The sequence below is a fragment of the Abrus precatorius genome, unplaced genomic scaffold (genome assembly GCF_003935025.1).
Source record: "Abrus precatorius isolate BTA unplaced genomic scaffold, Abrus_2018 Scaffold3, whole genome shotgun sequence".
Classification (NCBI taxonomy): Eukaryota; Viridiplantae; Streptophyta; class Magnoliopsida; order Fabales; family Fabaceae; genus Abrus; species Abrus precatorius.
The window spans coordinates 26,001,731-26,024,963 of record NW_020874373.1 but is presented as its reverse complement, the minus strand read 5'-3'; the positions used below and the strand labels follow the sequence as shown (position 1 = coordinate 26,024,963).

Here is a 23,233-nt window from a genome sequence, read left to right as displayed (position 1 = left end):
TAATTGAGTTAAATTACCCCACTCAGAGAGCTTGATCGTATACAAGTATTTTAGGCAATTTTCCTTTTCAGCTGTAGTACTACTCGTACCCATTTTAATTCAATATTTATAGTTAAAAGTCAAAATGAATAAAACATCATTTTATTTTAAATTTAGTTTATTCATTAAGTCTCAAAATTAATGAATTGTGTATCAAAATAAACTTTAAAATATTAAAGAAATATTATTTAGATAAAGAAATTTCTAAAAAAATAGAACTTAAAAACTAATAGAATTTCTCTTTCTTTGAATTAGCCTATTTTATTCATTTTCCAAATTTTTTTACCAACTGCAAGTCCGCAAGCTTCAAGCTTCCAGGAGTTGAATCGAAGCTTAGATTTATTCAAGCATTGCTCATTTTTTACGCTAATACAAAAAATACATTCTATAATAGAATTTTACATCAATTTTCTATTAAATGATATAGAAAGAAATGTGACAGTATTTTAAAAATTTACACAAACTTTTCTGCGTTAATTATCAAAAGAATCAATATGAAAAATATTTTCTACATCAATTTTAAAAGTAATTAATATAAAAAAACTTAAGAATGCAAGTAAATGTTACTTGTCTGCAAACTTTGCTTAGCAATTTTTAATCCTTTTTTATTACTATGTCTGCAATCTTAGTTTTGAAAATTATTTATACATTAATTATAAAAGAATTGATTTAAAAAATAACTTTTTATATCGGTTAAAAAATTAAATAAAAAGACATGAAAAATTTTATTTTTTTAATTTTAAATTTTAAAGATACATAACTTTTTTTTACGTAACTCCTATTTATGCAAATTATATATAAAATTCATATAATCTTTAGATAAAAAAAAATTTTATAAAATTTTAATATTTAGCCAATTTTTCTTTTTATAGCTTAATTTTTTTGAGGCTTTTATGCTTGATGATTTTTGAAGAAAATAAATATATTTTTGTTTAATTTTTTTTTACTCTTGATGGTGTAATATGATGATATTTTAAATAGTTTATATTAATTAAGAGTTGATTAAAACATTTTCTGATTATTCAAAGTTAATTAATCTAAAAAGTCATAAATTTTAAATCGGTTATAAAAGAATATATCTAAAATGTAATTTCTATATTAGTTATTTAACAATTAATTTAAAAAAAACAATTATTTTAAAATATGTCATTAATTTTGTTTTTGTTAGATTGATTAGTCATTAACTAATATAAAAAGTGATTGTAGGATATTCTTTCTCACTAGGTCAATTTTATTACCAATTGAATCAAGTATTAGATAGCTTACTAATAGTCGATTTTGATAAGTAATCAAATTAATTATTAATCAAATCAGATTAGCCTATTGACACAATTGCATAAACAGATAAGTGACATTCAAAGTTGATAGAAAATTGCAAGGAATGAGTTGATGCATATGAAACCCTTTTGAAAATGAAAGGTGATAATTTTGGGAATAAAATATAAAATATGAATGTTTGGAACATGAAACGTGTCAACCATTGCAGAAAAATAAATGTTTGGAAGATCTTCAACTTATTCTAAGAGAAATCGCAAATGATTGGGTAGTTAGGGAGCGCTGAACAGCATTGCTAACGTGGAGGCGTGAACCATCTAACATCACTTCACAAACTTCAATTTAATGAATTTCTTAATGTCATTGATCCCACCTTCATCACCTGAGATTTAATGCATTGGTGAATGTCAAATTCAAATGAAATTCAAAATGAATCACAATGCACGGGAGATATAAAAATATGAAATCTCAACAATTTGGGTTTATGATTTAGGTTCTTATCAACAACCCTAAAAGGAAAGGATTAAATGAAAATAAATTTGGAGTTTGAATTGGTTTGTAATTCAATATTATTTATGTTGATGATAAAATAACAATAATATGATATAACAAAAGTAAAAAAAATTTAAATTTTATTTTATTATTAATGTTATTATTATCATTAGTATTGTTATTATATTTATGTCATGTAAATGTGTTTTTCTTTTAAATTTCTCTTTTGTGAATTTCGCTTGCAAATTTTTATTTTCTTTCTGACAATAATAATAATAATAATAATAATGATATAATTCTTACTATACTTTTCATGCTATTTTACTATGATTATTTTATTTATTTATTTATTAGTATTATTATTATTATTATTTGTTTATTTTTGTAAAAGATGGATATAATTTAGATTTATATATTGTTTCTTTATTTTATTATTAGTAAATTATATATCATTTTAAATTGTATAACTGACAATAAATAAATACATAAGTAAAATCTATCCAACTTTTTATACCTCCTTTTCTGTTGGCATGCATTATAAATTCCTGAAACTAAAGTATATTTATGTTTTTTTTTAGGGCACTTGCAACATTTTATTTAAGTTGATAGTAATAAGTAAAACCTATGCAACATTTTATACCTCCTTATCAGTTGGCATGTCTTAAAACTTTCTAGAGCTATGTATATTTTTGTTATTTTAGGAATACTTGCAACAAATATTATCTTATTTCAATTCTAATTAAGTAATTAATTTATTAATTAATAAAAACTATTTTTTAAATATTTTTTCTCTAATTATTAAATAATTAATTTTAACTGAATTAAAATCATATTATTTTATTAGTTAACGCAACAATTTGAAATATTAATATATAATATCTCTATAATTATATATTATAAATAATTAAAACTTACTCTTCATGTAATATAAAATTTTTAAATTAAATAAAATTTTAATTTTAATTTATTAAGTAATTATTTTATTAATTAACTAAAATATATTTTTTATTTTTTAAAAATATATATTTTTTATTTTACTTAAACAATTAATTTAATAATTTAAGATTTAAATTATATTTTTAATTTAATTAATTAAATAGCTAAATATTTAATCACTTAAGAATATTTTTATTTTATTTATAAAATATTTTACAATATTAATGTATAATTTATTTTATTTTCTATTATTAAAATAAGTTATGAAAAATTTATGTATAATTTATATATTTTTTATTTTTTTTATTTTTTAATTAAAGTATTTACTCAAATATTTTTTATGTAAATTAAAATATATTATTATTTTTTTCATCTTTAAAATAGTTTATAATATGAATGTGTAATCTTCTTTTGCTTTCTAATTTTATTAATAAAAAAATAACATATATAATTTCACTGTCTTGCATCTTAACTATTATACTTTTATTTTAAAAAAAAATGTAATCATAAAATAAATTGTTTATTTACTAACTATTTTCATAATATTTGTCATAGAAATATGCGTTTTTAAATTTTATATTGCACATAAAATACATAAAAGCATAAACTACACCTGTTGTACCAAAATAATTTTTTCTTTCTTCTAAAATATTAATTAATATTTTTAAAATAAAATTATTTTTTTTAGAGACAAAAAAATAATATTATTTTAAAATTAAATAAATATTTTTAAAATTATAATAAATTTACATAATTAAATTAAGGTAACAATTTTAAATAAATTTTAAAAAATACTAATATCTTTTCTATGAATGATTCTCTAGCCTTAAATTTAATTTTAAAGATTATTTCAATTTTTAATTATTTTCAAAATTTTCATTAAATAAAATTTAATAGTAATATTTTTAATTTTTAAAATATTTTAAACAAAATATTTTTAAAGCTCACTTGTCCTATTGTAACTCTTGTTGTGACAGTCTTACTAACTAATAGTATTTACACCACACATAGTAATAACTATAATAATACTAAGAAGTGAATATAAAAATAAGAGTAAATTTTCATTTTTTAACTCTCCTTGTGCTTATTTTTTTGATCTTCCATTATTATTATTTTAGCTTGTGCAACATTGCACAAGATAAAAAAAAATATATATGTTAAATTTTGATTAAAATTATAACATTTAATAATATAAAAAAATTGCATTAAATTGTAACATTTACCATGCATAAAGTTATGCTAATTAAAAAATTTATTATTATTATTATTATTTGAGAAAAAACAATAAATAAAGAAAATAACAATCGTAGACTTAAAGTAAATAGAAAGATCAAGAATGCAATACTATTGCTTGTATAGGCCGAAGAAATCTAAACCCAAAACATAATTAGAGGAAAGCTTATGTCCAAAAGCAGAATTCTTTTTCTCTTGGGCTTTACGGGTTGGATCACATGGCATCGAAGCACATGGGCTCGTCACTTCTATTAGCCCATTCGTTCATGTCCATTGAGCCCAAAAACCGGTTATTGCCCGTAAATCATATAATTGAACTCAAAATCATTATATCTCAGCAAACCTTTCTCAATCTACCACAGAGACTTTTTTTCAAGTTTAGAGTTTATCATTCAAAGAGTACTCAAAAGTTCTTCATTTTAGTTCGTTAACACCCATATCAATTCTTTAGTAATATTGTTTCGGTTAATTATATTGCAAAAATATCTTTTTATTACATCATTTAGAAAAACAAAAAAAAAAAAGAACTTCCAGCTGTGTTATAGTTGTCCTCAAATTTTTTTAACAGCCATTCAAAATTAAAATAGCATATTCTTCAAATAATTTGATCTATAATTTAACATGACTACTCATTCAAATAACCACGTTCCAAAAGTCACAGGACAACAAAAACTAATAAAAATAAAATTTAGTTTGGATAAAATTTTAAATAAATTATGGTAGTAGAAAAAATTAAGTATAAAAAATAAAAAATATTTTTTATAAGTTAAAAATGATTTATGTTTTTTAAAGAAGTTTTTTTATTTAATTTTTTTAAAATTTAAAGAAACAAATTGATTCTAACTTATACAAAATTTTTAATTATTTATATATATATTTTTTCTATAAAGATTTATTTTAAAAAATTACCCAAAGCTACTATCAAACCTTAAAAGGTAGATCTAGCAGACAAATTGCTGCCAACAAGAACATTTGCAACCATCTGCAAAAGTCCACAAAAATTTTAGTATTAGTGAATTAAACTTTGTTCAACCACTGACAAACTCGAAAAACAAAGCATTTTAGAATCTTACTTAGGTTTTTTTTTTTTTTTTTCTAGCTTTGACGTTGTACCAACACGTCTTCATTCACCACATAAGAAAATATATATAAAAAATAAACAAATAAATAAAAGAAATAAAAGAGATGAGAAACTTTGATTTCATTTGGATTGAGCCAGAAAAAAACAATGGCAATGACTGCAATTTGTGTCTTGCAAGAAATCCATGCAGAAGCCAACTTCATGAAAAAAAAAATTTAAAAAGTAATTTTACATAATGACTTAAGTTAAAAGAATCAATAAAAATCAAATAAAAGGCATTATACGAATAAAAAAGCCTAAAATTCGGATGCTAGAAAATAGCATCATCAAATAAATAAATTAAAATAGACTGATAAATATATGGAACATCGAAGGTAAATAAATAAGAAAGAGATAATTATGAGGAAATAAAAATTAAGCAAACAAAATTAAGTGTTCACCGTTTTATTTAAAATTTAAAAGGAAATCAAAGTTTAATGAATTCTCTCTTTCTCTCTCTGGATATATATACACGATGGAGGCTACAGAAACACAATGCGTCCTTAATTACAACATTGTCGGTTTTGCTCTTTGATCAATTAATGGCAGAACCACAGCGAAGAAAACTCATAATAAAGCTTATCTTGCCACGTTCTCTGAAGCGTGCACCACCGTCTGAGGAGCTTCCAAGTTCTCATGACGAGAAGAGGATGAAGGTGAGTTCTCCAAACCCCTTGAGGAGCCACGAAACCACTGTAAAAGAAAAGAGTGAGACAAAGTACTCTAATACTGTCAAAGAAACATCAAAATTTGATAAAACAGATTCAAGAATCGTGTCTGAAGAGCAAGAACTGAAGCACAAGAAGAAGTTTTCTGATTCTTGTGACGTGACATCATTGAGGAGTACTATAACTAGAGTCCCTACTAAGGGTGACACTGAATTTGAAAACTCAAGGGCTGGTTCAAGAATTTCAAGAACCAGGACTGAGGAAAAGGGTGTGCGTGTAGAGTGCAATAAGGAGGAAGGGAAGAGGCCAAGGGTGGTGCAGCACGTGATGATGATGGATCGTTGCAAGAAGATGCAGTGTTGGGTGATGTTGAAGCGTTTGATGGTGGGAAGAGATGGTTGGGCTTTCAAACAGCTTCTTCTTGATCATAAGGTTTTGAACATTCTTAATCATAACCGTGAGGCCATGAGAAAGCCAAAGAGTTATGTTGATAAGTGCAAATTGATGAAGAAGCCAAAGGGTTTGGAGGGTGATGTTGACAAGTGCGAATTGAAGAAGAAGCCAATAGGTTTGGAGGATATTGAGTCGAAGTTGAAGAAGTGGGTGTACTTAGAACCTGATGAGTTTGCAAATGATATAAGGCTTGTGTTCTCTTATGCATTGCAATACCCTCCAAGGAGTGAGGTTCACAAAGTTGCAAGGAGGCTTAGTGACGATTTTGAGGTTGGTTGGAAAACCTTGAAGGAGAAGTGGGCACGTGAGGACAGAGAAAGGAAGAAGAATCGTAGGAATGGGCCTTCAAAAGATGATGATGATGATGGAGAAGTTCATGTTCAACATTATGAATATCCTTCAAAACGTTGCTAGCTGGGCAACCATTACTCAACGGCTTCATTTAACACCACAGACCTACCTTAATTTCGCATGTCAAGTTCTTATTGTCATCTGGTACTTATTTTCAATGATATATATTTGGTACATTCAATTGGGGCAATATTTTGCTGCTGTTGTAATTTTGCTATTGCAATTGTTATCATCACTTCAATACATTTTATATATATATGGCATTTTTCACTTGTATTTTTTGTGTTAATTTTTAGTTTAAAAAATAAGGAAACAGAAAACATTTTCTAAAAATAAACTTGTCTGATATATATATATATATATATATATATATTGTCTCCAATTTCCGTTCTCTCAAATCATTGAAGTTCATATGAGAATTAATTGAAGAATTTATAATTGGAATTCTGGCACTTAATAATAAGTAACTTTCCTTGAAGAATTAAATACAGATTAACGTATCTTTAATCACTAAATTAATGTTATATTTTATTTTTTTTTATTCTTTTTATAAAAAATAAATGACTAAATCACCAGATCAAGAAAAATAATTAAGTATGTTATGTTTTCTATAAATATAAATTTTATTTCAAAAATACTCATGATATTAAATAATGTAATTAGTAATTTGTATATTTAATTATACTAATAAAAGAAGGGTATAAAAAGAATTTAGCAATTAATATATCTTTAATCTATTATTTATTTCTTATAATAAGGACAAAAAAATGTCTATTTTATTTTTTATAAAAAAATCGGAGAATACATTTTTATACTTTTTATTTGGTAAACGCACTACTGCTTTTCATATACTTAAAAAATATTTTAATTAATATATGCAATAAAGTCAACATAGACTACAATTTATTAGTGAACCTAATAAATCCATAATTTGATTATCGAAAGCTTTGACACATTAGTGTTGGCTCTCAATTAGAAGTGCGAAATTGATTCTTTAAGTAATTTTTAAAATATTAAATTTTAGACTGTTTTCATATGAAAAAATATTTAAGATACAAATTAGAATTTTCTGAGAGAGGACCAAATTAGTATCCTATTTTAGTAGTCTGAAAGCATTTCAATTCATGCCAGTGAATGGAGTTTCCGTGTTGCACAACAAGTTGTTTATAGGTATGTGCTCACAAACACAATTTCATTCAAGTCATTCCTGAGAGCTTCAGTTAGTTAAACATTTATTTGGAAGAGCACTTACAATACATATTAAATTATAGTACAATCTATGTAACTTAATTTTACTCAAACTCTAATAAGGTCGATATAGAACCCAATCATTGAAAAGGTATGATAGAGGGTGTTTCTTGGTGTCTAGGATTAGGGTATGTTTGGATTCGCGTTATGAGAGCTATATGCTGGCGTTCCAAATGCAAAAGTCAGAGGATGTAGCGGTAATTCTGATGTTGAAAAATACACTACCAAAGATGCGCTTAAGTGTCACCTACATATTTGACATATTTTACACAACGATAAAAATAATAATATACAATGTCACATACAGTGTTAAATTCTCATCGTCCAAAGAGAGGAAAGGTGCAGGAGTATGAGATGATACTCGCATCAACAAGGACAAATATTACAAGCACTATTGTCTTGTGTACATGCACAAAAAAAGACACCTGTTTCCTATCTATTTTTAATATATCTTCAGACAAAATCATACATCACGTACAAAATTGATAGAACTAAACAACTATACCATGATCTCAACCCCAACTTATACAAGAAAGAATAAACAAATGAAGATATCAAAGCTACAAAAAGCACAAGAAACAATAGGTAACTTGTATTGAGAAACCTCAGCATGTCAATCTCAATCTTGACCACTTCTTTAAAAACACTGCAACGAAAACCTTGTACCATCAAACGTAACTGCACAAAATATGCCTTAGTTTCAGGAAGCACCACCGGATCTTAACTGACATGTCTGATGATTCCCTTTTGCTTGAAGGGCCATAGACATAGATCTTAACCTGCTTGTTATCTCGGTGAATGAGGGCCGACTTTCCGGGTCAGGTGACCAACACTCTTCCATAAGCTTCCTCCAGTCAGAATCACAGAGTTCGGGCACAGGTGGTCTAAGAGTGTTCTTTACTATACCCCCTAAATGATCATGTCACCAAAAGCAAAGCAAGTTGGGAATGGAAGTTAGAAAGCTATCAGTGTTCTTTTACAATACTCCCTAAATGAATAACACATCCCTGACATTCACAATATCAACAAAGAAATATGAAAATATTAACTTCAACTCTTAGGACTTAGTTTAAGTAGCTATTAATAGTAAGATTTTATATAAAGAAAAAGAAAAAACATTTATGTCTGATAGGCCTGTAGACTCAGAGGAAAAAGATCAATTACTTTACACAGGCCCAAAATGGCCCATTGAGTGGAAGGTCTACTCTAGCAGAACAAAACGTGTTGCTGCCAGCATGACAGGCAGTTAGAGAGTGCCAATTGTGTTAGGAGAGGGAAGTGGCGTTTAAGAGAGGGAGAGGATAGAGAAGAGGGTAAGGAAGTTGTAACCAAGAGGGTGAGAAGTGTGGAAATCATTGTAAGAGGGCATGCTCGGCATGTTCAGTGGTATATTGGTGCACTATTTTCTTCTATTAATAAACAGTTTCTGAATTTTCTTCTTTGGGTGTTCTATCAAAATCTTTAAATTAATAAATGTTTTTTTTTCAATAACAATTTACTTTTTAAAGTGATTAAACTCAACTCTAAAAGCTAAGCTTAACAAATTCCAAGAAATATAATAAGTTTGTCAATTTAAATTGTCGAGGATCATTGCATCCCTAGCACAAGTGCAATCATAACTTGTATATCTACCCAGTCTAGAATTAGATACATTTATCTAATCCTCTACATCAAGATAACTCATTAATAGTGGTAAATAGTAACAGTAGTTAAGTGTAATACTCAATGGCCTTGTCTTGGTTCATTTCAAACAGCTACATGCCTAGTGCATTTGCTGTCCAACATTGTCCAACACAGAAGTAAAGAGTTTATCACAGGGACTTTTGCAAACAGTCCTAGTCATCATCTAAGACGAAAGTTTAGAAAATACCAACACTGGTTAAACATATGAATACCATCTGGAAAGGCATAAGTCATTCCAGGAGACAGTTATAATCCTATAAAACATTTCAACCGTATTAATTTTATTGTTACTTGTGCACATGTAAAATCCTTATACCGAAAAGAATATCAGGAGATCCTAACGCTTTGGTTAGAGCTTCCTTCATCTTTTACATCCAATTAAATTTCTTTTTTGGCCAGGATTCTCATCCATTTCAAAATTCAGGCCAACATCAATCCTTAATTTGTAAGGATGAAGCCCTAATTACACTCGACTGAAATTTCAGCAACTGCTAGGATATTGACACAGCTTGTTCTATTTTGTCCTTTAACCTGAACAGAGTTCTTACCACTGCTAATAACAGGAAATAAAAACTCCCTCGAAGTGACAAGTATTTTACACTTTTTAAGAGATCAAGCACCAAATAGCCCAGGAAAGAACACAAACTTCCACATCAATATTCCTTATCAGTTGTAGCTAAGACCAAACAGAGCAGAAATCAACGCAACCTCTACCATAAAATCTCAATTTTCTTTATGTTGCTCCCACAAAAATTTATTTTGTCTGATAAAAGAATTTATCTTTCCATTAAGTTATAATATTGAATAATCTTACCAATAATGGCACCACAATGCATATCTGCATAAGGTTCCTCCCCAGTCAATAACTCCCACATTGAGATGCCAAATGAGAAAACGTCAACCTGCCAAAGTCATTCCACAAGCTAAATTCCTGCCAAAAGATTCATTGATTTCTATACATAACTAATTTTTTTTATGAATGGTCCCCAGTTACCTTTTCAGAAACACGGTTGCTATTCCCATACAACAGCTCCGGAGCCATCCATGGAAGGGTTCCTCGTACACCTCCAGATACAAGAGTATTACGTTTAATTCTTGATAATCCAAAATCTCCAACCTGGGAAAAAATAATCAACAAAGTTGCCAAAATTATGTCATAAGTAAAACAACCAGAGAATTTCATTAAATCAGGCTAGTCTGATCAATATTTTTTTTATTTTGATGCACCAGTTTTAGTTTCTTACTATGAAAATTTGCCATCTCCCAAGTACTTAGAAAACAGAAAAAGAACCATGCAAGTGCCAAAAATAAAAATAGTAGGCAGGGGGTGGTAGGAGCATCCTTTCCAGCTGCAGTTTATTGCTTTTTGCTCTCCCACTTTTATTCTCCTTAGATCTTCCCTCACCTTGAACAGACCTCTGTTGGGATATCCCTTGTCCCTCAAAACCTTTTGAAACCTATTCAGTCATCTTCTCTGCTACCCAGTGTAACCCATGGCTTAATTTGGCTCTTTATGATGGATCCAAGGATACTATTAAGGCTGAGCCCCATTTTACAACAACTATGTCAGCATCACTCTCTCTGACAAACAATATGGAAACAACTTTTATCCTAGGGCTTCAAACATCAAATTGCTCTTAAATAGGCAGGACTACGTGGCCTACCTCACTACCAAGGATGACTTTGCTTTGTTTCCATACAATATAGATCAACTAAGATGCCATACCCAACTAAGTAGCATCATCAAATTCAACATTCATCTCTTTGCGGAGCATTATTTCATGCTTGCGTCTCTTAAGAGTCAATTTGGGAGCAGGCCAAGGTTCTTCATACTAATAACACTAGATGTCTTTATGGGTTTGCCTTAAACCTAATGTGTTTTAAAATGAGTTTGGGTCATATTTCAGGTCATCCCAACCCGGTTTTGTTCCTATATTCTTTAAAAGTATATACTTCTTTAAACAATTATTTAGTAATAATATACTTTTGACGTAATGGACAACATATCACATAACATGATGTCATATTTATCTTAATATTATATATTTTAAATTATATAGTAATTTAGTTTTATATTTTTTTAATTCTATAATTTAGGTCTACATAATGTTAAAATTGATATATTATGTCAACAAATTAGATCAACTCAGTCCCACTGCATATATTATCAAGTCTTGGTTAGGTCCAAATAAATGAAAATATCAGGTTGATAACAGGTTCTTTGCTGATGGGAGATCCACTTTTGAGTGCTGTGTATTCATTATGGATAGCCTAATTAATATCTCAAGTAAGAAAAGAATATCGTTGCAAGGTCAATTGCTGAAGCAAATATTGAACCAGGACATTAACTACTTTGCTAAACTCATTTGACACAAACAATTGTTTCAACTTTTCAAGAGCTCAAATATGGGAAGGTTAAGTAGACGAAACTTTTTTTTTATACTGATGCTACATTCCATGTCACCCTAAATCTTGTACTTCATAAGAAGATCAAACAAATTGAGATAGATTATCATTTCATTAGAAAAAATATCTTATAAAAAGACATCCCTACTCCCTTCATTAAATCAATTGAAAAGCTAGTGGATGCTTTCACTAAGTCCTTAAGGGGTCCTTAGAAGTTACATACATGACAAGTTTGGTGCATTTGGCCAATAAGTTCCAACTTGAGGAGCAGAGTTGGAAATTATGTAAATGGTGTCAAGCAAGATTCATTGTATTGGATGACCAGATCGTGTAACCGGTAATTTGGATACTTTTGTTTTTATTACCTTTTTTTCTGTATAATTATGTCTTTGCAGTGTAATTCAACACATGAATTTCATCAAATATCTTTTCTTTTCTCTTTGCTTAACACGAAACAAGAAGAAACTTGACATTTGGGATTCTTACCTTGCATATGGGTCGTTGTGGATCCCTTAGATTGACAAGCAAATTGTCACATTTCAAATCAAAATGGACAATATTTTTTGAGTGCAAATATTCCATACCAAAAGCGGCATCCATGGCAATTAATAGCTTTTTACGACGATCTAGTAATCTGCACCAAGGGTCGGAGGTTCAGTATATACACAAATAACTTATTCAAAATGATATTCAAAGAAATTTGACTAAGTTAGACTACCTGTTGTTCTTTACAAGAACATGCCTAAGCGAACCATTAACCATATACTCTGTTACAGTTGCTAAGGTTCCACCAGTCCCATCCGGTACTATTCCATAGAATGCAAGCACATTGGGATGGTGAAGATTTGAGAGGATCTGTGCCTCTCTCCAAAAATCTTTAGCCTAGCCAAGCCAATAAATATTGTAAGAAGTACATATTTTACTTTTTTATTTCTATAGAAATGAGCAGAGCCACAGATGAAATTGGTATACAACTTATAAAACTTTTAAATTAATATCAACTTATCAGAAAATCTGGAAAATAGTGCATGACATATTTTCTACTCTTATGGTTTCAAATTTAAAAACTTATGTTTTAATTTATTCAAATTCAATACATTAATAAAATTTAATTTTCCATCATAATGATGAATTATATTTTAATTACATTTATTAAGTTATAATGTAGCCTAATTATATAATACTAATATTTAATTACTTTGAATTGACTACATTTATTGGCAAGATCTTAATTGGATTCGAAAGATTAAAATATTCCGATTATGAATTTTTAGCATCTCTAACCTATGATTACTGTTTTGATGATATCTTAAGTTACAAATCAAATTTTGTGATGATTCTGATTTTATTGGAAAACTATTTTTGGGACTTCAATTTGATGGGTAATTTTGCAGAAAAATGACTTTGGAGCTGAGAGATATTGCTTGCGTAAGTTGAACCACTGTAACTGCACGCATAAATCTTTAAATTACAAATTTATTGGGCCTAAATTTACTCTATTAGGAGTCCATTACGTTTTGAATTTATATTAATCGAATTACACCTAATTAAGATTACTATAAATAGTTTAGTTTTCTTCTCATTTCACACATTTGATTTAGCTTTTGAATTACCTTCAAAGTTTGTTGTTATTTTCATATCAAAATTTGAATTTTCAGCACTAGTCCTCATTTTTGTTTTTCTTGTTCTTATGTGTTCTTTCTATGTTTTATTTTTTTGTTTATGGATCTGAATATGAAAGGTTAAACACTTGAAGATTGCTTTTCTAATTCAAATTCAATAATTGAAGTTTGAGTTTTGTCCTTAATTGAATTTGAATATATTTTACTTCTTATTCATGTTTTATATGGTTTTTTTTATGTGCATACTTTATGATATTCAAATTCTATCATTACTTTATATAATTAACAAGAATTTCTAATCACAGTAATGATTGATTTTGCAGATTTAATTAGGATTGAGAAACATATTTGAATTGCTTTAATTTCATATGAGTTTGAATGAAATTGAATTAAGATTAGGAAATGCTTGATTGACTAACCTGAATTTAATAAATACTCCATGGATTATTCACAGTAGGAATTTCCCCTAATTTAGTTTATGCTTAGTTAATCATCTTAGAACAACCTAAGAGTATAAATAGAATTCAAATTTAATAATTAGTAACTTGTGATAACTTTGTTATCGAATTGAATGGAGAATCGATCTATTAATCACTATTGTTAATTTGTTTATTTTGTTTTGCATTTTTAATAATAGTCAATCAACACCTTTCCTTTTTTAATTATTGCTAATTCAGATATAGTGTGCGTATGATACTTAGTTTAATGATCATTGTTTTTAGGAACACAACTTACGTTGGCTTACTTAGTACAGTATTATTCTTACATAATTATTTTGACCAAAATCAGCTTCTATCAAATAATCTACATAGGGAGATAGATACATAAAGAGGCAGGGCGGGTGGAATTAATAGTGCATTAGGATTTAGCACAATTTTCATCCCTCCATTTTATATATAAGAAGTAACATTAAACCTATGAGTGGATAGAAATGTAAAATTTGTATGCAATTAATAAATAACATGGTGTAGAGAAGAAAAGTGCACTGATGACTCACCAACCGTTCTTGTTCAGAAGATCTCCCTGCAAAGCAGCCCTTTTTAATTCTCTTTATAGCAACATCTGTTCCCCGCCATTTTCCATGATATACAGTTCCATAAGTACCAGATCCCAACTCTGTAAGTTCTTCAAGATCAGAATTCCTTATTATCTGAATTATATACCAGTAAATGTCAGTAAGAGGATAATCATATGATGCAATGCAAAATAGCACAAGCAAAGTGGAACATGTCAATGATGTTTTAATGTAAGAAGATACACAATATGAAGAATTTATTAGGAAAAGAAAACTCCTTCAGGCCTATTTAGCAGCAAAGCTCATTTTTATCAAATAATTAATAAGGGGGCCTGGGTCTATGGTTTATCAATAACAGATAGAAACAGTAGTGTTTACTGTGCATTGAATTCCCTTCAAATCAATATGGCATCAGAACAACTGATTTCAACAGGTCATAGAAAATAATTTTCACAAACTAGGAGAATTTCTTACTGAATTTGCAAAGATTAGAAAACTTGAATGCAAGTTAGGTAGCAGAAAAGGTTCACTTTACTACAAAAGGAGCCCAGCATAATATCATTTCAAATACATTTTATTTTGCTGCATAGCCTTTGATAAATAACTCCCCCCACCCTCCACCCTGAGCTAGAAAATTGGCAACCTCTCATTGAATCATCAACCAACCAACCAAATGCATCATGGGTATATAAAAGCATTTCATTTTTGGCAATTATTTAATCAACTAAGACCAATGAACAATTCTTAATCGCCACATATTCCAAAATGAAAATTGTGATCTTGAAACAAAAAAACCAGAACTGGAACATTTCACTGATGGTCAACCTGCAAACCATAAATGCTAGCTTCCATTTCTGCTATCATTGCATCAGAAAGGAATTCATTCTTCTCTGTTTCATCATCATTAAAATCCTGTAAATGAAAACAAAGATTCAGAAACTATAAAGAAAATATCATGAACTCCAGTCTAATTTCAATGTTTTGTACCTCAGTTTCAGACTCAGGGATAATGCTCTCAGCTTCAGTATGAGATGGGGATACAACACTACTTTCTTCTTCATCTGAATTATGTGGGTTGCATACCGATGAAGACTCAATATATGGAGGAACAGCACTAGTAGCCATGTCTTCTACTATTACAATTGGCTCAGTTAGATTTGCATCATTACACCTTTCTAACTTCTTTGGTTGTCCCGAGATTTTATCATCAACTTTTGACTTTCCAGAGGCAGAGTGTTTGGGGATAAACTGATCAACCATTTGACCAGTGCTGGTAATCAAGTCGTCAAGAAGAGAAGGTGCCATTTTAAAAGAAATAATATTGCTTGGATTATCCAAGCAATTCATCGGCATGTTTAGACTTGGACCAAGATCATCATGAAGTGCAGCAGGATAAAAACTTGCCGGACTTACAGTCGGAATTTCTTGAAAACCTGTAGCTACCCGATTCTCAGAAGGCTGAATCTGTGAAGCTTTAAGAGAATCTGAGTCAGCAGACTGCTTGAACATATAATCTCCTTGATAACTTTTGTCACAAGATCCTACTTCACAATTCAAAATTGGAGCATTCAAATCAAAATTTCTAGTCAATGAAAAATTGGTCCCTTGTTCTCCATTCAGACCTTCAGACAAAGCACATTTTTTGCCATCACTGGTCCTGTGGCACATGTCATGATCAGACAGGGTCTTTTCCACAAGATTATTTAAAGAGAGGCCCATCATACCTGATGGTGCAGGAAATATACCCTCTGAACGTAGCTCCCAATTCTTTTGCATATTAGCCTTAGCATTTAAGTTATTAGCAGTGAAGGGGTCCAAAGGATGCAAGTCAGTCACATGTCCCATATCAGTGACAGTTGATTTTCCCCCATAAACCTTGCAATCCTTCTTGGGAATAGGATTTTTTTCTTCAACTATCTTCATCCTTTCTAATTTCACAGAACTTTCTTGAGTATCCTTTGCTAGATAGCCAGATTCACTTAAGTCAGTTTGAGCAATACGGTAATTTTTTTCACTTAAAATGCCATCCATATGCATATGATCATGCATTCCGAATGATTCAAAATATGCAGAAGAAGATGCCAAATCTTGCCTTCTGTGAAGCTCAGCTGACTCAACTTTTGGTATATTACTTTGCATTTGAGGATGATGGACAACGGAACCATGCAGATGCTCCATAAGGCTCACTTGTGAGACACTAGGGTGTAACATTGAAGCTAATTGAGCCTTCTCAAGGTTCAGGGAGAAAGATTGGCCAATTCTGTCTTGTGAGAAGTAACCAGACCTTGCTCCACTCTCATGCAACTGTGGATCAGAAAAAGCATGAGGAATTGCATGAGGTGAGTCAGTAATTCCATAAGATTCACCCTGTTGATGGATTGGATCATCCAAGCATGAAAGAGGATTTCCAGAGAAGACTCTTCTTTCCTTTTGCAAGGACCTTCCACCAAAAACTTCACTAAAACCATCACTTGGATTAACATATACAGTAGTCACTAATTCCTTACCAGAATTATGGTCCTCAAAATGGCCTCCATTGACCTTCTTGGGCTGACCAACATCACCGTGTTGGTGACTGTTGTTTGACAAAGTAGTAGTAGCCAGTTGTTGATGGTATCTGCAATCAGCAATGCTTATGCTGGAGTACTCATGATGTAGCTGAGCAGTAGTAAATGAAGCATTGCTCTCAATACTTCCCTGGCATGAGTTGTTACCAAGCAATTGTATATAACCTGTGCCAGTACCTGTTACCTGAATTGGAGTAGGAGAAATTGGCAAGGGCCTTTGAAAATTCAGGGAGTCGTTCAAAATTCCATCTGGATTGAAAGCATTAATACCATCCCGAATCTCCAAAGGAGAAGAGACATGTGGAGTTTTCTGAGAACCTGGAGCAAAATTCAAACCTGTTGCTGGCTGACTTGCTCCATTTGTCAAACTTTGCTCACCTGATTGGTTTATTCTAGTAGGGTCTATTAAACCATTTACAGCAGCAACATATTGGTAATCAGGATCACTCAGCTGAACAGCACTCGCATCAGTTGAAGATGTCTCTTCAGTTTCACCCAAAGGAACTAAAAAAATTCTAAGTTTTTGAGAACCTTCAAGTCTTTTAAGCCCATGGTATTCCTCTTTCAAATTTTGAAGATCTTCATCAGATGAAACAGATATTAGAGCATCAAGATCCTCCCCTGGAAGCTGGTACTTAATTGTATGAGGTTGATTGCAAATACCCAAGGTCTTCTTCATAAGCTCTTCCCATGAAATATCCGTTCGGATAGATATAATGTGGGTATCTCCCCCTACGTTTCTGAGTTTCCCATCACTGGGTCTTGGTAATATTTTTCCACCAAAGCTGCATAGAAACTTCATTTTCCCAGGGAGAGAATCATCTAACGTTCCTGAACCAGAAAATCCATTGGACTGAGAAGCTTCATATCTGCGAAGGGTTGGTACAGCTAACCCAAGACCAGGCTGGTCACCAATGGGTTCGTGAACAACCTTCCTCAACACACCGTCTCCATTTTGAATTTTGCTTAAAATATTTACAGCTGCCCCGTTCTCCATCTCCTGTGCTGGCTGTTTTATAGAAACAAAGTCAAATATGTCAGAAGAATTTTCGGAGTCCACTCTCCTCAACCCCAAAATTTTAGTAAGATCTTCGTATCTGACATTGCCATTCTCCCTATTCAACCCAAACAAATTCTCACAATTTTGAGATATCAGAGGTGACACAGGAACTCTTCCAACAGCAATTCCATCATGACCAAAATTCACAGAAAATTTTTCCCCTGCCTGTTTGGTGACATTGTTATGTACATTATGTCCTGTATTTGAAACACCACTGGATAATTCTGTTTGGCTGTGTTGAGGAAACAAGCAAGGGTCCTTACCGGTCTTAGAACCTGACAAGTTTCCTGTCTTATTCAGTGCCATAATAACAGCTTCTCAAGCTGCTAATTCTTTTCACAGTACTGATATAGTAATAAGGCCAGAAGAGTAAATAGCTCATTAACCTTCAAATTCATGTCTAATTTCTCCCTACCGACATTCAAGTTCTCAATTCAACATGTTCGATGTCAAATCCCCAGATCAACTATAACCAAAATAAGGAAGATATATTTGGGGATACTAAAGAGAGGAGGACCACACCTTGCAGCAATCAAACACAGAATCAATGCATGCACCAGAAGAAATCATAAAATCCCCACTAATTCCAAGTTTATCTTGCTACATATACACAAACCAACAAATCTTGGACTATTTACAATGGCCAAGAGTAACTATGACAAACTAATGAGTATTTCTGACCAAGTTGACAGCCACAAAATCAGCAATCCTTCACAAAGCAAGGTAGGCAAATCAGAAGCAACAAACACAATATTTCCAATTCGTGCATGCATGAATTCAAGACAGGTATCAAAGTATCAATCAAAATTCAAAATTTTCCAAATTGAAAAAGTGGGGGCATCCAAAGCAACAAGGAAAAAACAGCAAACATTTTCAAGCCGTGCATGCAAGAACTCAACAAGGGTTATTAATCAAAATCCAAATTTCTAGATATTAAAAAACTGGATTCAACGAAAAAATAAAATAAACCTGATTAATAAAAGCTGAAACAAAAGGCAACAAAAAGTGAACATTTCCAAGCTGTTCACTCAAGAATTCAACATGGGTATCAATCAAAATCCAAAATTTTCCAGACTAAACAACTGGGCACAAACAAAAAAATCCATTATATATATATATATATAAATAATAAAAAAAACTCAAAAGGACAACGCAAAAGAACTACCTTACGATCATCAAGCTACGTTGTCCTAAGTTCCAAAAGTAATACAATTGAATCAAATTCAATCAAATCAGAGTGGAAAAAGAAAATAAACAACAAAAGAAAAAGCAATTGGATCAAGGATTTGAATTGAATTGAGAAGAGATTGAGGGGATGAAAGGGGAAAAGGGTGAACGTAGCTTACGCATGAAGTTTCAATTTCGGTCTTCAAAAAGCAACATTGGCGAAATGGCGAGAATTAAGCAGCGATGACACACGGAGGCCATAACCATGAAAGCAAGGTTGGATCTCACCCAGCACAAAACAACATACACACACACACACTCTCTCTCTCTCTCTTCCTATGTTTGTTGCATATTCTTGTTCCAATGCTCTTACGTGGACACATTCTTTTTAGTTTGAAATTCTGGGACGACAAACAATCATCAGAAAATATTAAAATATTTCAAAAGGGAACGATGGAATGAAAAATAAAAATACGAATCACCCCCAAAGACTTTTGGGCCACCCTACACCTTTTCTCGTAAAATTAATCTCGAATTTTTTTTCCTATTTGATAATACTATATATCATAGGTGTCTTGTTTTGTGTGAGTTTTGTGACTTTTATGAAATTTATATTTAATAAATATGATGTAAATAAAATAATTAATAACTAAAAAATTTATAAAAAATGTTATTAATCACAAGCTAAAAACAAACAGTTAATAATAATAAATTTTTATTAGAAAAATAATTATTTATTATATTTTTATAATTTTAATACAATAATTATATATTTTTCATGAAAAAATTTTATTTTTAAGTAGTAAATTCACACTTAGGACTGACGTTAATAAAATTTTAAAAATAAAAAGCAAAACAAAGTGTAATTTATTTCCACGATTTAATTACATGTAATTTTTATTCATATAAGGTCGATAAGAGAGAAAAAAACAACATAATTAAAATTATTCTTAACACACTACTTAATATAATTTTTTTAATGAATATATATTTTAGAAATACTGACTATAAATAGGCTTAAAAAAATTGTGTGGCTTTTTATATTTGGCCCCTCGTTAACTACAAAAGCGAAATGCTCACCAAAGACGGCCTTGGCCTCTCGTGTGGTGCAGTGAGTGATGTGTCCCTCTCAAAAATTAAAAATAGCTACTACGTGCTTCCCTCCAATACAAGGATTCTCATTTTCTTTCTTAAGTCAGTTTCATATCTATTTTATGTTAAATGCTTAAATGTTAAAAACAAGAACAAAAAACAACAGTTTTTTATGATTTTCTTCACAATTTTAAAACGTATCATAGAAGAAAGAAGAACGTGGCACACAAGGCAGGATCTATAACTTAATTAAAGGGAGAGTAAAAAATAAATAATTTAATGTATATATATTATCATTTTTTAGTAAGTAGTAAAGATATATTTAATTAATTATTCGCAACTAATTTTTTAAAATAAATATATCATTGAAGTATTATTTTTCTTTATAATCAATATACTTAAAGTATCAATTATATATTTTTACATTTAAAAAATTATATGTGTGTGTAATTTGTAAAGAAAATTCTGAAAGGGGTTTGGGGACCACCCTTAACTATAAATCCATCCCTGAATGTGTAAGCAAAAATGATAATGTATTTGGCGTCTTGCTTAGTTGCCCTGTTCCTGAAGCAACGAATTGGACGAGTGTCATTGGAATTTTTCTCTCTCTCTTTCATTAATTTGTTAGGTTGAGGCGAATTCATAAGTCCAACATAATTTCAAATAAAATTCCTTTTCAAAATTAGTGATTTTTTTAAAATATATATAAATATTATTTAATATTTTAGTATAATTTAGAGAAAATATTTAATACTCCTTCAAAGTGGATGAGCACAGTAACAAATATTAATTATAAATTTATTACGTATAATTAAAAAATAACATATATTTTAAGAAAATAATAATAATAATCAATTTAAAACGAACTAGCAGCCTTGCTATGATCACTAAGCTTACTAGGATCCCAAATAAGTCAATTATCATCACATGTACTTATGAATTGACATAAAACCAACATTTTTTTAATATTTAATTTTTGATTGTTATATAAAAAATTATTACTTAACGAAAAGCATTTGTAATACTGTAATAAATGTTTACTTAATTTCTTGAAAATTCGATGTTGATGTGATTTGTTAGATGATAATATTAAATTTTGATATAAGTTCTAGTCGGTGAGAATGTGTCCGTTTGATTCAAAATTTAGTAAAAATAATTTTGATGATATTAATTTTAATATGTTAAGTACAATTGAAATGCATACAAATATTAATCTAAACCATATATTTTGTTAAAATATGCATTTTGATTAGAAAATATATTAAATTTGTAGGCATATACCACTACAACAGTGTTATTTAGTTCAAAACTGTTACAGATTGGCGTGGCACTAGTGAATTGGTATTCACCTAGCAGAGGGACAATGCTAAATTACAAAGTAAGCCCGTGGTGATAGGTTGTGACAACTGGTAAACCATGCACCAGGTCAAGGTGAAAGTTTAACCACCTAATTGAAAGCCAGAGCTTATGCAAGTGTTGAATCTCTCCCACAAGGCTTGTAATGAGTAGCAACTGCCTCAATATCCCTTTAAGTTTCTGATAACCAATTCAAAACCAATGCCTTTATATCAAGACCAACCAACATCCACATTTATTTTTAATAAACAAGTTGTTTGAATTTTCCATGGTTGATGAATGATTTAGGTTGTTGTTGTACAGACCAAACCAATCATTGAGTACTTCAAATACCAAATATAGAGAACGGTCCAACTATGACTTCTTACCATTAAAAAGTGCTTCTTTTTGTGTCTTTCATGTCATCCCAGAGAATCATTCCTAGTAAATATGCATTTTGCTTCTACGGGGAAAGTGAAACATGTTGTGCACCATACTATATATCCTTCCATCGAAAACATTCCCAATTTGAGTTGGTCAACTTTGGCATCTAAAGGACCCATCAATGAAGTACCAATTCTCCCATCACTAGGCCCTGGGAGCCAAGGATTTGTGCATATATTAACCTTCTCTACTTTACTAATTGCCTCCCTCATGCCTTCTTGAACTGTTTTCTTCACTTAAAATGCTCTTTCTTGTGCATGAAGGTTAAATCCTATTCTGACCTTGAAGATTTATTCTCATGGAAAATGTTAGGTTTTCCACAATTTATATAGAAGGGATTGGTTATTTTTGTAGTCTCCAAAATTGCTTCACCAACGATGCATTATAGAAGCTTTCAAATGTTTAAACCCCAATTCACCCAAGTAACTGAAATGTGTCTTAGTTTCTTAATTTCTCCTTTTGTACATTGTTGCAATCATGCAGTCGCAACGGTACGGCAAAAACGTGTTTAAAAAGAATATTTTTTAAGAATAAAAATATTTTTCTAAAAAATTAAAGGAGTCGCCACCAACGTTTATTTTAAGAAAACCTTGAAAAAATTATTAAAATAATATGGTCTTTTGAACAAAAAATAAGTTCGTGAGTCATTTACGTATAAGAAAGGTATTAGCACCCTACAACATCATTTAAAAATGGTTACTTTAAATTAACTGTGCAAATTGATTTTAATTTTAAAAAATATTTATTTAACCCCTAAACAATAATTATTTTTATTTTATTTTAGAAAAAAATATTTATTGAAATGTTAATTAGTATCTTAAAAGAGAAAAAAATTATTTTGACTTGATGGGTCTAATTCTTGCTACTACGTATCCTTGGGTACAATGAAAAATTCAAAGTCATATAATTCTATCTAAAAATTACGAATTTGATTGATTAAAATTAAGTTTAGTAAAAGAAAGTTTATTTTTAAATTAAAATTATTTTTATAAGATTATAATATTTAGGATGCAAGATAACGTAGTTA

At 30.1% G+C, this 23,233-nt stretch overlaps 2 protein-coding genes across 3 annotated transcripts; one reads left to right on the top strand and one right to left on the bottom strand.

Moving 5' to 3' along the window:
- The first annotated feature begins 5,637 nt into the window (after nt 1-5,637).
- On the top strand, nt 5,638-6,630 carry LOC113862388 (transcription factor GTE12-like). The gene has a single exon (XM_027495477.1). The coding sequence runs from the start codon at nt 5,638-5,640 to the stop codon at nt 6,628-6,630; it is 993 nt and encodes a 330-aa protein (XP_027351278.1).
- A 1,418-nt stretch (nt 6,631-8,048) lies between these two features.
- Nucleotides 8,049-19,868, bottom strand: LOC113862751. 2 transcript variants are annotated; one of them, XM_027495923.1, is made up of 9 exons: nt 19,515-19,868; nt 15,529-18,877; nt 15,367-15,453; nt 14,524-14,676; nt 12,623-12,786; nt 12,391-12,538; nt 10,493-10,615; nt 10,313-10,400; nt 8,049-8,724 (listed from the first exon to the last, which is right to left on the bottom strand). In XM_027495923.1, the coding sequence occupies exons 2-9, from the start codon at nt 18,472-18,474 to the stop codon at nt 8,516-8,518; spliced, it is 3,918 nt and encodes a 1,305-aa protein (XP_027351724.1). In that variant the 5' UTR covers nt 18,475-18,877; nt 19,515-19,868; the 3' UTR covers nt 8,049-8,515. The 2 variants fall into 2 exon arrangements, with proteins under 2 accessions (XP_027351724.1, XP_027351725.1); XM_027495924.1 differs by lacking the exons at nt 8,049-8,724; nt 10,313-10,400; nt 10,493-10,615; nt 12,623-12,786 and having other exon boundaries at nt 12,395-12,538.
- Nucleotides 19,869-23,233: the final 3,365 nt, after the last annotated feature.